General features: G+C 45.2%; 1 protein-coding gene across 1 annotated transcript; it reads right to left on the reverse strand.

The window, feature by feature from the left end:
- Positions 1-268: 268 nt before the first annotated feature.
- Positions 269-12,180, reverse strand: LOC149275206 (beta-catenin-like protein 1). Its single transcript, XM_089504874.1, has 16 exons — positions 12,151-12,180; positions 6,259-6,423; positions 5,680-5,786; positions 5,405-5,544; positions 5,026-5,123; positions 4,826-4,919; positions 3,942-4,033; positions 3,695-3,767; positions 3,205-3,263; positions 2,630-2,778; positions 2,200-2,381; positions 1,901-1,998; positions 1,685-1,765; positions 1,409-1,546; positions 577-649; positions 269-357 (listed from the first exon to the last, which is right to left on the reverse strand). The coding sequence occupies exons 1-16, from the start codon at positions 12,178-12,180 to the stop codon at positions 269-271; spliced, it is 1,668 nt and encodes a 555-aa protein (XP_089361000.1).
- Positions 12,181-13,950: the final 1,770 nt, after the last annotated feature.

Here is a 13,950-nt window from a genome sequence, read left to right on the forward strand (position 1 = left end):
AACAAATTATATACAAAGCAGTCTTATGGCGTACTACCCATTATATCGGCCACACAATGGCTTCCCGGTGGAGTACGCAGTATATCCCTCACGTGATGGTCTTACGGTGCGCATTAGGTGTAGGAAGCATTGTTATATCCATTCCGTGTTGGCTTTACGGTGGAACATTATGTTGATCTGTAATTTCACAGTCTTATGGCGCAGTGCCATGTGCCGTACACAGCAGGGTCGCGCTGCGATGCTATGAACTTGTGTTTGGGGGATAACTCTACAAGGTCTCCATCAACTCCAGGATCCGCTTCTGCTCGCTCTCCCGGAACTCTGTATTCTTTCCGTCGCCGATACTCTCAGAATATTCTGCAAAGAGAGGTGGAGAGGTTATTAGCGACGAACGCACCAAGGCGGAGAGGACCTTCAATCCCCATAACTCCACCAACTGTACTCCACCATCCACACCTTACGAGATCAGTAGTATGCTTCATATAACCACTGCTAGTGATGTCTCCGGCCACGGGCCAATATAAAAGGCACGAAGGACCTTGTACAGTTCTTTAAACACTTGTGCAGAGCACTCACCTTTGAGAACGTGCCTCAGAATCTTGATAGAGCTGCCTCTCATACTTAAAATTTGCATCACTCGTTGACGGACCTGGAAAGAGTAATAAAGCAAATGAGAATTTGCCTTTCTGGGCATTCAGACAGGAGAGCCGACAACCGGCGTCGTAGATGAACATATGAAGAATAATCATAAATGAACCGGAGTTTTTATATAATTGGTTTTCATTTTGACTATCATAGTTTGTGAATAGACAGTTCTTTCTATATATACCCCAAAGAGAATACCATTGGACTCCGGGGCTGCTTGGGTGTTTAGCAGACAAATGTAACACGAACATACAGAGTAATTCTAAAGAAAGCAACCTGCAGATCGGGGCACGGGTGATTCCTGGAGTAAAATAGAGAACCGATCTCTCATTATACGATCCGACATGTAATTTATGGTGCAAAATGCTGCTATAGCAACAGCAACCCAGACGTGAATAGCTGTGTTAAAGATTCAAACGGCGAGCACACAGCAAACACTAGAATATCCAAGAGAGGTTGCATAGTTATATTATAACATACATATCTGTTTAATTGGTAAGCTGGCAGATAGATATATTATATTAAGAAATAGTTACTCCCATAAGGGACAGAAAGGGCATTATACACAGGATCAGCATCAGAAACTGTGGTTTACCTGAAATATAGAATAATAATAATAAATAAAAATAATTAAAATGACCAAAGAAAGGACTGACGTCCTAAGGGAGTGAGCGGCGCCGGTTATACACAGTTCATTCTGAGCATCCCACCAAAGACAGCGCCTTGGTACCGAGGCGCGCACGCATGGGCTTGCTGTAGTTACCTGCGGTACGCTTGCGTTGCAAAGCTCCGCTATGATATAGCACAGCAGCTGCAGCAAGAAAAGTCCAGCGTCGAGTCTACGGAGGTAGAACTCCTCTTCGAGATCATCATCCAAAATCTCACCACGTTTCACCATATCCTGAGGGGGAGAGGCAGGGCGAGAGAGAAGAGGATACACAGAATGAGGTCGGTAGGACTAGGGTGGCTTCCGAGCGAAGGAGTGAGTATTATACTGCTACGCAAGAATAGAGCAAGGAATGACCCCACCAATACTCACATGTTTCTCTCCCTCTATTCTCTTGTCGGCTGCCCGCACAGCATCCAGATACTTGAAGTAAAGCTCCATGAGACGGTCCACCTTGGGGAGAGAAGGAATCCATCAGGAACCAAAACAGAAGTACATGAAGTCGGAGAGCATGAAAGACATGTGGATGAAAGTATCGGGGATAAGCACGTTTTTGGAAGTCAGAAGAGCAGGGGTCCGGACGCTCACCTTCTCACTGTCGTTCTCTGTGAACTTGTTGATAAGACGTGTTCTCTGCTGTCCCCTCAGATTCCGCAGTAGAGAGGCCAGGATGGAGCAGACGTGCTCTGTTAAGATGGGGACAAAGCATCCATTTACAGATAGATTTTAACTAATAAAAGAAATACACGCTAAGATGAAAAAAACCTTAAAGAATAGAGACTCAATGAAATTACGTCCTAAAAACATGTGGTTCCGGGCTCCACTCGCACATGAACGGCTGGTATCACCAACTATGCTTCATGTTTCATTGTCAGATCCTTCCTTACCCTCGTGCTCCTTCTCAGAGACACCGGACTTCTTCATCTTTTTGGGGGATTTCATGAAAAGCGGGAAGATCGTCCGCAGGCCAAGGATGTCCACAAATTTGTGGCAGTTATCGGTCCCCTCGGGGCCAATCATGGCATGATCTAGTACCTTGAGGGCACTGCAGCGAGACATCTTCTTTTCTCTGCAAAGGCATAGAAGTAGAATGGGAATCGATCACAGCCTGTAACTCAAACATATATGTGGCGCAAACGCTGTGGCCTAGCCTCCCCACTGTACTATATGAAGTTCTTCTATCCCTTAAGGCAAACTTCAAAGACTCATGCAACCTGTGTTGATCTTCCACCGACACAATGGAGCCAGTTACCTTGTAATTCCACCCTGACCACACAACACCCACCATGACGTTAAACCGTTGTCACCAACACTAACCTCAGCATTAAATTCATGAGCTGCAAGCCTTCTCCTTTTAAGAACCGTTCCCGGTTGCTGCTGAGCATCAGACACGAGCACAGGGCATCAAACAGATTTTCCATCATCTCCTGCTCCTCTGCCGTGCTGGGATCATGGCGCTTAAACACCTATATAAGAAGGGATCTATGTCATTTTTGGCTGCTGGTACCCCCCCCCCAGCCACCAGAGGTTACAGCATAAGGCGCAAATGATTAGTACACGATAAAGGCGGACATTTAATTGCAATCACAGGCTAACTGGTTGGCAAATTATTCTTCTGAGACTCTCGAGCCAAGTCTAAATCAGAGATACTGTGACGGTAAATGGAAAGAAGCAAGTAGTAGGAGGTTTAATTTTCAGGAGATCCTCAGAATGTCGAAGGTGGGGACATTGAAGCTAAAGTAATAATGAGTTTTTTGGGAAGGGGTGGAGTAGCTAGAGAGTTGGGGGTAAAGTTAATGACATGGGTAAGTAAGCATTAACATTGCTGAGACAGCAGTCTGCCACGGCGCTCGGAGGGACGCCAGGGTCTGAACGGGCAGGGAGGCACTCACCGATAACTGCTGAAGCAGCACATCTATTCCGTCTCGTTCTCCGAGGAGTTCCCGAGTGTCTGAGAGAGAGGGAGATAATGTCAGAGCTGAAGAATAGATCTATCAGCAGGGAGAATCAATAAAGGGTGACAGGGGAGAGGTGCAAGGTGCTACATGAGACAGAAAAGGGGAGGTGGAGAGAACAGAAGAACAAGACAGAAAAGGATGGGAGAGTAATTGAGAGAGAAGCTCAGGAAGATGGGAGAGAGGAGAAAGAATAATTACAGTGAAACCAAAAAAAAAGAACGAAAGGAAGACAGCAGTAAAAATCCGACGAGAGAAAGTGAAAGGAGTTTAGAAAGAAGGATTTATTGATAACAAAAGGGAGGTCAGTAAAGGTTCTGTAGCTAAGGATTTAAAGGCTAGGAGCAAGAAATACAGAACATTAAATGAAAAACAAAAGCAGACTATAGGAAATCAATACGTAGAGAAAATATAAAGTAAAGATCACCATCATTGTTCTGTAGAAGGATGGCCAGGATCTCACTGCAGTACAACTTGTTGGCATCAAACGGCATTTTAGCCTGTAGAAGACAGAATCAAAGTTAAAGAAAAATTATTAAAATAATTAGCGTTCCGCAGACCCTCAGAAATATCTCCATACGGGAGCTATGGGGTTAACAGGGATAGGAGGCCTGAGGAAGTCCCAAGGAAGACAATGCAGACAGGTGAGGTCAGAATGGACACAGATTACGCACCTTCAACCTCTTAAGAAGCCACTGGAGGAGACCTTGCTGAGCAGCCTCGGAACATATCTCAGGACGAAATTCAGTCATGTTCTCAATGATCGCTGGACGAGAAAGGAGAATTGTGACTTAATGGTGGGGCTAAGGGGCAATGACCCCACGAACAATCATTAAAAAACAGCCTACCATAAAGTGTCTTACTTACATTGCACATAATGTCACGAGAGTAAAGAAAAATACGTTTGTCCCCCTAAGTAGAGGGGACATGGACGGGCAGAAGCCATTAGTTTAGGGTAAGCTTCACAGTTGGCATGGAGCTACACCTACCATAATGCCCAGCCACCAAGATAGATATATCCTGCTAGTCAACCATGAAAACAGAGGGTCCGCCACAGCTGGAGAGATGCCTGTTTGGCTCCCCTGCATTAAATAAAAAAGTCTAAGCTTTGGTCTGGTGGGTCACTAGTGAAACCGCTGCCATCAAGGCTTTTAGCAGCACTAAAATCGTGTAATAAATCTACCTAATGGAAGTTAAAGATGCTTTCCCCACGTTAGGCACATGTTCAGTTATTACAAGTAAACTTCTTACTTAAATCTTTAAAACACAGTTACACGGGTGCGTTTGGTGTATAGCACTGGACAATGTAGGATTTGGGACATCCACTTTCACCCCTTTTCCCACCACGGAAGCTCTGAATATTGGTTTGCTCTCTCTATGTTCTAAGGAACATGTAAACACGAGCATTTAAAACTCAGGGGTTTACTGGTAAATTATTACAAGCCAGGCCCAGACAGGTAGGAACTTTCTTTAAAACTTATCCTATGGAGGAGACGGAAAGGGGGCTTCGATCAAATGTTCTGGCGGAGGGAAGAGAGTAAGGAATACAGGATCATACCCAAAGTATTGTGTACACCATCTGCTTCTTCCTTAACAGACTCATCCAGACGCTCCAGATTCTGCACCAAGAGTGCTACAATCTGTCCCTCGACCTGCGAGCACAAAGAGTTTAGGCAGAGGTCATTCAATGGGAACTATCATAAATTTAATCCCAACTAAATTGTGTGGGAGAAGTGGGAGTAATCCTGACATACTTACCAAGGCATCTATAAGGACCTGGGCTCCCTCCTCACTCTCATGCAACGTATCTATATCTGTGAGTTCCTGCAGCAGATCAACCACAGCTATACATACATGTGGCACGCTAAGGAAAAAATATTATGTCTAAAGTCATTTGGTTCCTACGGATACCATTAGATCCTTTACACAGCAACATATCGCGTGTGTCCAGCAAGTAGGTCAACTTTGTCATAAGCATACGGGGAACATACATGGCTTATATGTGCACATGGACGCAAGACAACAACTGGGCTGCCCTCATCAATCTGTCAATGACTGCAGACCGGTCTGCCCAGCCTACCCAGCAGCAGCTTCTCTAATCAATCCCATGCATATCTGTCTTTAGCGTTAAGGATATCAGTATTTTCATGCCCCAGGAGGCCCAGAAGTGACTGCACAGCGTTGAGCTCCACCAGCAGGTGGTATAGGTCAGGTATGGTGGCGATCACGTGCATCTCCTGTATGATGTCATTCAGGTCCAGCTCGGACTCCATGAACCTGAAAAATAAAGGAAAGGCCGGTTAGAGGAGCGCTAAGACATAACTGTTTAGGCGGGGTAGAGAGACGTTCGGTTTGGGACGGGATAGCAGGTAAGTTAAATGACAATATTCAAATATTCATTGCTGTGCTCACTTCTCGGGGTTGTCAGGGAATTTGATCCGCAGTTCCTGGTTCTTGTAGGATCTCTTCTCAAATGTGAGGATCATCCTTTTCACTGCGCCTTCATCCAGGGGCTCCACCTGAGCAAAGAACAGAGCATATAAACCATCTGTGACAGCGCACCAAATGTACGACCAGGCCAACAAATAATAATTCAAGCCCCGTAGACAGCAAACGTTCACTTTCCCTACTGTTTGAAAGCAACAGAAATAATAAAGCCATCTTCATGCGGGTCTTATCTGCAGATACAGGCATGGGGTCAATATTTAATGTTAAAATGTTACATCCATGGCGCCTAACCATCTAAGATGTACGTATGCAACGTCGATGCATTTCTTGGATTCTTGTTCACTTGGAATCATTTTATGTAAATCTATTTCTTCAATAAAATAACATTTAAGTGGAAAAAACCCCATGTACTTTACCAGCGGACATCGCCCCGCAGCCTCTGCATTAATGTCTAAAGCCCTTCCCGGCAATAGATGGAGGAAAGGAGTTAAGAACAGTCATTTTACCACAAGTGACTAATTAACAATTTCCTTAGTCTTTCACCTCCTCATCATCTTCATCGCCATCTACAGCCGCATCGTCCAGCGCTACTTTTTCCTCTTTTTCCTCGCGGCGCCAGTTTCTGCTCCCTCCTCGTTCCTTCTTTGGCCTTTCCACTTTCACCTCTTCTGGGTCATCATCGCGCCCTCGTTTCGTCCCTCTGTCTGGCTACACGACAATAAAAGTTCAGATTATTAAAAATACCTTGAACATTATTAAAATCCAACAAGCTTCTCCGTACAATCATAACGATGATCATAACCATTTGCCTCTAAACACTACGCCTTATGTAGTCGGAGGAAAAAGTGAAAGGAACGCGGTCTTAATTTACCGAAAAAAAAAAAAAAAAAGACCTCAAGCTGAGAAGGCTAGAACGAGTAACGCAACATGGAATCAGTTCTTCAACACAACGGGGGAAAAAGGTCTCAAATTGTGACATAAAGAGGCCATCAAGAAACTTTTCATTGGCCCGATTGGCGTTTCTGATTTTCCGACAGTTGGGTTCCAAACAAAGCTGGTTGCAGACCGTTTCAAGCCGTGCCGGCGCCAACTGCGTATCTGGATCATTCTTTGAGGCTGGACTTCAATGCACATCAAATTTGCAGAAGCAGGAATAGGTTGACGGGATTTGCATGCTGCTCTAGTCACAGAGAACACGGATAGTGGCCCCATCACCCGGCATAAACACATCCGCGCCGGGGGGTTAATAGTCCCCGTTCCGCTAAAGGTGGGTGTTCTGGCTGCTTACGGAGTCAGCGAAAAGGATATTAAAAGTCCACGGACATCAGTAACTGGGTCACACGCAGCGGGCTTGTTAGCTAACGTAACAGGATAACAAAGTGAAATGAAAGATTTATCAGATTTAACATTTTTGATTTAAATATGTATTAAGTAGGGATGTCTAATACAACATAATCTGCGGGTTTTGTTCTGAAAGGAAATAAATTAAACGCGGCTCACAGCCGGGAAGGCTAAGATCCACAGGCTCATTGAAACGGACCTTTCAACGGAATACCAAGTACGAGGATATCTGGGGCGGCTGCCCTTTAATAGCAACAAGGGGAGGGTTCACAAGTTTGGGGTCACCGTGGAAAACAAGGTCATTTCTAGCTGTAACAATTACAATTCTAACGATCAATTAAGCTTTTAAACTTAAACTTGGATTAGTGAACCCAACGTGCCATTGGAACACAGGAGTGATGGGTGTGATAAAGGGCCATTGGAACACAGGAGTGATGGGTGTGATAAAGGAGTGATGGGTGTGATAAAGGGCCATTGGAACACAGAAGTGATGGGTGTGATAAAGGAGTGATGGGTGTGATAAAGGAGTGATGGGTGTGATAAAGGGCCATTGGAACACAGGAGTGATGGGTGTGATAAAGGAGTGATGGGTGTGATAAAGGGCCATTGGAACACAGAAGTGATGGGTGTGATAAAGGAGTGATGGGTGTGATAAAGGGCCATTGGAACACAGGAGTGATGGGAGTGATAAAGGGCCATTGGAACACAGGAGTGATGGGAGTGATAAAGGGCCATTGGGACACAGGAGTGATGGGAGTGATAAAGGGCCATTGGAACACAGGAGTGATGGGAGTGATAAAGGGCCATTGGAACACAGGAGTGATGGGAGTGAAAAAGGGCCATTGGAACACAGGAGTGATGGGAGTGATAAAGGGCCATTGGGACACAGGAGTGATGGGAGTGATAAAGGGCCATTGGAACACAGGAGTGATGGGAGTGATAAAGGGCCATTGGAACACAGGAGTGATGGGAGTGAAAAAGGGCCATTGGAACACAGGAGTGATGGGAGTGATAAAGGGCCTATGCGTACAGAGATTCCAATAAAAATCAGCCGTTTCCAGCTACAATAGTCATTTACAACATTAACCCCGTCTGCGCTGGATTTCTGTCCATTTCATGTTATTTTTATGGACAAAATGTGCTTTTCTTTAAAAAACAAAGACCCAAAATGTTTAAACTGTAGCATATATTTATAAATTAATATATATATATAACCATTCATAAAAAAGGCACTGTTTGTTTAATCGCGGCAGCTTTCTAGATCACCAGTTGCCGCCAGTCACACAGACACCATGAGACTTCGACAAATGCGTTCCTACTGCCAGCTTGAGAAATGGCAACGCAGCGACGATCGGATCAGCGGATGACTGAACCGTCAGATTGTCTTCCAACCGCAGCATCCATATTTTAAAGCATTCGGGGAAACAGGCAGCTGCCGTATCCCGCTCGACGGGCGCCGCTGGCGGTTTGCTGGCAAACTTTCTGATCGTACTCCATGTCTTCCGTATACAGCACCCTACCCTACGCGCTGAAACATTAAAAAAAACACACAATCCTGCTATAAAAAGACATTGGCGTACATTTAAAGAGACAATCCAGAGATCTGAGACGCCCCTTTATATTTTCATGGTTGTCACGAGGGGGATTCTGCGGACCCCCCCCCCCCATCCATTTGCCATATAGAAGATTTAAGCAATTCATTTACATTTTCCCGGTTTCTGGTTTAATGAATGCAAATTATTTACTTAAAAACGTATTTAATATGTTATTATGTATTTATTGTTCGCAAGGTTTCTTCATCTCTCGCTTCTTTCGTGGGATATATAATAGCGGGTACGGGTTCCCTCTGAAATTCTTAATAAAACTTAATAACATTTCGTAAAAAAGATAAGCAATTAAGGATGAGGCATGGGCTTGCAGAACGAGGCAGTACCCTGCTCGGGATGCGAAGGGCAATTTGGTGATTAATAATTCATGCCCCATGTTAGCCGCTCACTAATCTCGCCCTGCCAGCTTACTCCAGCGATCGGAAGAACCGCTGGGATTTCGTGAGTAAGAGGATACCTTCTGTCCGCTCGTCGCCCTCAGAGGCCGTTTATGGGGTTTAATTAAAAAGTTATTAATTACAGCGTATGGAGAGTTCAATTTTATGTTCCAAAGGCAGATGTCAGGAATATGCAATATGTCACTTTTCATGCAGGACCTCAGCTCGCTTGACCTCCCTATAGGTCAGGGGTGTCCAACCTGCGGCCCTCCAGCTGCTGCAGGACTACATCTCCCATACCCCTCAGCTCCTTAGCTGAAAAAGCATTATGGGAGATGTAGTCCTGCAACAGCTGGAGGGCTGCATGTTGGACACCACTGCTATAGGCTACAGGGATCATCACACGGAAACATCATGCAGGGTACAGGGAGGCTGACACATTAAATTTAATGGAATAAATGGCATGACTGATGCTTTTAGTTTGTTTATGAGGCGGGCGCTCTTTATCTTAATTTATCCAATCGGTTCTAGTTTTGTCAGACCCTTTGAAAGTAGGGACTGTAAGAAGCGCTGCGGGAACCGCTGGCGCTACATGAATAAAAGATCATTTGTTTGAACTGTTTCCCTGTGCCTGGAAACAGCTTTAAACACCAGTATACCCGACACGGGTCCCGGTTGTCTCTGGACCGGCCAACCGAGGAACCCAAAGCCTACTGAGCTCCGTAGATTTACACTCGGCGAGGACACGAGGCAAACGAGACCTTCGGTGAGACCTCAGGAGCTGGAGGGTGTCATCGATATACCCGAGCGGTGACCGCGTATCAGCTCAATGGCCACATCCGCCAGTTTACACCCCCTCTGATCCATAATGGTCACGTCCGGACTGTACCAATCAAGGCTGGGAAACCTAACGCTGTCTGAGAGAGGGTTAAATGCGGACGTGAAATCGTTTGTACTGCGATACAGCATCAGTCAGGCTTTAATACATGCGCAGAGATCACACGTTCGAGTTGAATTGGAATTTACATTTAAATGCGGCCTTAAGGAGCCGTCTGGTATTCCGCTTCATGTAAGCATAATGTCTGTGTGGCTTTTTAATGGAACTAATGTCTCCTGGTGGCTGAGAGCCATCTTCTTATCTCTCCAGCCACACACGATTAGTTTTTTCACCCCGCTGTACCTGATCGTGTCCCACGTCGCTGCTGGGTCCGGACCAACCGGAAGCTGCATTCATCAAAAAACACATTTACTTATTTATGTTATTCTGATTTATTTTGCAGAGTAATTCCCGGACTGATGCATAGTATTTAAAATGCTAACGTGTGTCCCGCAGCATGGGCCGAGTTCGGGCGTCTCTGTATGTTTGGGAGCGGCGTGCGGCGATACAAAGTGTCGGTGAATAGTGTCACTGGACACGCAGCGCCGTGCGACCCGGACGGGGCGGATCGGAGAGAACAGATCTGGTGCAGAGTGGTCGTTTACTCAAGTTCCTGCTGTTTGAAGCATTTGACTGGGTTGTCATGGCGATAAGACCACTTTGCACCACAGCTGCTGTTAACGATAAAAACCCGCAGTATCAAAAAAAAAAATTAATGTAAACACGGATTTCTACGGGAGGGCAACCAGATGGCTTCCTTTAACTGTAGGAGCTTACAGAAAATACATCCTTCAGAGATATATATATATATATATATATATATAGGCCGGGACTTGCCATCGGGCATTTGCCTGGTGGGCCGGATTAATTTAGGGGCTGATGGAGCTGCAGCTCCAGGCTCCTACCTTAAAATAGGCCCAGTCAGGACCAGACTGACTGGGCCTATGCGGCCTCATTAACGCAGGGCACTTGCCCCTTAAGCCCGCCGCAACTGCGACCGGGTCCGCCACTCTAAGGGGCCGGGAAGCCCCCACCAGGGCCGGCCTTACGGGTGTGTGGCCGCACAGGGTTTAAGTTAAAACATCGGGGGTTTTTTTTTTTTTTTTTTTTTTAACATCCTCCATGTTAAATAAAGTTAAAAAAAAAAACCCCGAGAATGGGCAGAGGGGGGTTAGATAGTGAGAAATGGGGAGAGGGGATAGATAGTGAAAAGGGGGAACATAGAAGGGGCAGATAAGATGGGGAGAAGGGGTAGTGTGAATGCGTATGAGAATGAGTAAATGTGTGGATGAATTGTGTGAATGCGTATGACAATGAATGAATTCATGTGTGGATGAATTGCTTGAATGATTTGTGAGACTGCATTAATGAATGTGTTAATGATTTGTGTGAATGACTGAGTAAATGCAAAGATGGTACATGAAGGGTGGGCTTTAACAATAAATAAATAAATAAAAATGGGCTGCTCTGGCTTAAATGCCCGGGCCTGTATGTATATATATATATATATATATATATATATATATATATATACACACACACAGATACATATATATATATATATACATACATACATACACACACACACACAGATATAGGACCGTCACTCGTGTCGTGACGTGACTGTTATGCCTTTTTATTTGCATAATTTATACATTTTTGGTACGACTGACGGACTCCAATAAATATATATATATATTTTTTTTAATTATTGCACTTTTTGGGCACGTTGCGTCTCCTTGCTCCTGCGCATGTTACGTATACACTAGAAATGAGCGCACCGTGGAATCTGTAACTTCCACAACTCACAGCCAGCCGCGCTCCTTATACCTGAGAATGTACCCCACGCATTAACATTCTGCACTGCATAGTGACCCCCGAGTGCCTATACCCTGTAACAGGCATACATTACACCGTGCTCTGCATACTATAACATGTATAATAATAATAATAATCCATTATTACATAGTTGTTACCCGGGTATTATGTGAAGGCTGCAGCAGGGCAGGTCACTATAGGCATTATAAACGCATTAAATATAACATATTGGTATATGAATGCTCAGTATAAAGGCACATGTACTATACACGGTACTGCGCATATTACTCCCGGGCATCTCCTCATTTATCTCTCCGTTACTTCCTCCCAGGTCTTTATTCTGCTTCCCCTTCCGGTTCCCGTGCTCCATTTCCGACCTGTTCCCCCGCTACCCCCTGAGGTTTACCGGCCTTACCTGATACCGTAGCAGCTCCCCGACGTCCATTCTTACCACACCGCCTCGCCGACGTACTGCAAGACACTTCCGAATCGTCGTAGCTTGCTGCAGTAAAGCGTAACGCGCCCGCCGTACTGCCGTAAAGCAATACGCTGCAAGAAAGAAAGAAAAAGAAAAACACACCAGCGCGTCCTGCCTGAAAAGCTGCAGTAAAGCGGCAGTAAAGCTGCCCCACTTAAGAATTTAACATAAATAGCATAATTCATGGGGTTTTAGTTTTATTTTAATGTACACATGGTATACAGTACGTTGGAGGTTGAAAAGTGGTCTTATCTCCATAGAAACCAATGGAATGGCCCAGGCAACAGGGAGATTCCTTTGGTTGCCATGGTGATAAGTCCACTTTTCAAACTTAAATAATTTATACAGTGTTTTATAAAACACGCCGGATTACAATCCTCATCATGCTCAGGCATCATGCTATTCCGGGGGGTCCGTCTGATCCGTAACCCCTCCTCAAACCTAAAACGAGAGCTTTTTCTCATTTTCCTTTTATTCATTCATTTACGTTTTTTTCTTTTGAAATGTCGAAAGGCATGATATAGCACAACAGTCCTAACTATATCAGAACAGTCCCGACAGTTGTATTAGGGGTCGCCACGTCGGCCACTTTTTCTAGAAGTCATATACGAGTATCCGGGAAGTTTATGCCTCCGGCTACCCGGAGCCCCCCGAGCGGGATGGGGGCAGGAAGCCCCTCTAACCGGCACATGTATGTGCTACGCTACAATCTCATTGTACGGCGCTGTGGCATATGATGGCGCTATATAAAACAATAATAATATGAGGAAGATACAACCGAGTAATTGATTCCCTTTAGTTTAGACATACTGCGGGGCAGCAGAAAGAAGCGCCACAGTGGATCACCGGGTCCTAAATCTACATCTTCTGGGGCCGCACTCCCCAAGGGGTCATGTGACCCCTTCCTTCCATCACTCCCCGGCCCAACAGGCCTGCAGAAGGGCAGAGGAAGAACGGTACGGCAGATCATCGAGGACCCCGTCTCCATGTTGGCGGCTTCTGTATTGTACTGCGCCACTGCTCTGTGCTGCTCAAACATATACCGTATATAAAAGCAAAAAAAAAATCTACAAAACCACAATACATGGAAAAAAACACCATAATGGACCCAACCCCCTCGAGGAAAGGGGTGCAGATAAAGACTGGGGTACCCCGCCGACATGTCACAACAGAGAGGGACCCCCAGGTTGGACCTCCCTGAGGTCTCGGACCCTCCATGGGCTTCAGACTCTGAGCAAAGCATAATTAATTAAATGTATTAACCCGTTCCCTGCTGTTTCTATACAGAGTATCATGTCTTTTCAGGTTGTAGAACCCTCTGATACCTTCATACCCAGCAAGCATTCTGAGCTCCTAGAAAAGAGGGGGCTTCAGGGGAGGAAAAAGGGACAAGAGAGATTTGGATGTGTCTCGGCGGGTACGAGGGCCATAGGTTTTTTTTGTTGGCCGCTTAGGGGTTCTAAAAAGTAATTTTGAGAAGTTATCTGGAAAGCCCATCCGATGGATGTTTGAATATTATTGAACTGCGTTCTAGAATCTCAAGGCTTCTTTTTTTCCATCAATGTGTGTATTTCTGTCTTCGCTTTTTCTAAGCCTTGATGCAGTGGCCCCCTGCCTCGAAAGCTTTATATATTACGCTCCGGACTTAATGGACTGAACATTTACGGATTTGTCGAGACTTCTAATTATACAGCTCTTAGAGTCCATTAGGAGAGGAGGGGGAGCATGAAGATAACA

Source organism: Sceloporus occidentalis, unplaced genomic scaffold (assembly GCF_023333645.1).
Source record: "Sceloporus occidentalis isolate IW3139 unplaced genomic scaffold, rSceOcc1.0.p SCAF_293, whole genome shotgun sequence".
NCBI classification, from domain to species: Eukaryota; Metazoa; Chordata; class Lepidosauria; order Squamata; family Phrynosomatidae; genus Sceloporus; species Sceloporus occidentalis.

Coding starts and splice junctions, on each gene's coding strand:
- LOC149275206 (XM_089504874.1), bottom strand. CDS start 12,180: ATGGACGTCGGGGAGCTGCTACGGTATCAG. Junction 6,424..12,150: donor GGGAGCTGCTACGGTATCAG/GTAAGGCCGGTA, acceptor ATTGTCGTGTAG/CCAGACAGAGGGACGAAACG. Junction 1,999..2,199: donor CTCTGAGAAGGAGCACGAGG/GTAAGGAAGGAT, acceptor CCATCTTAACAG/AGCACGTCTGCTCCATCCTG.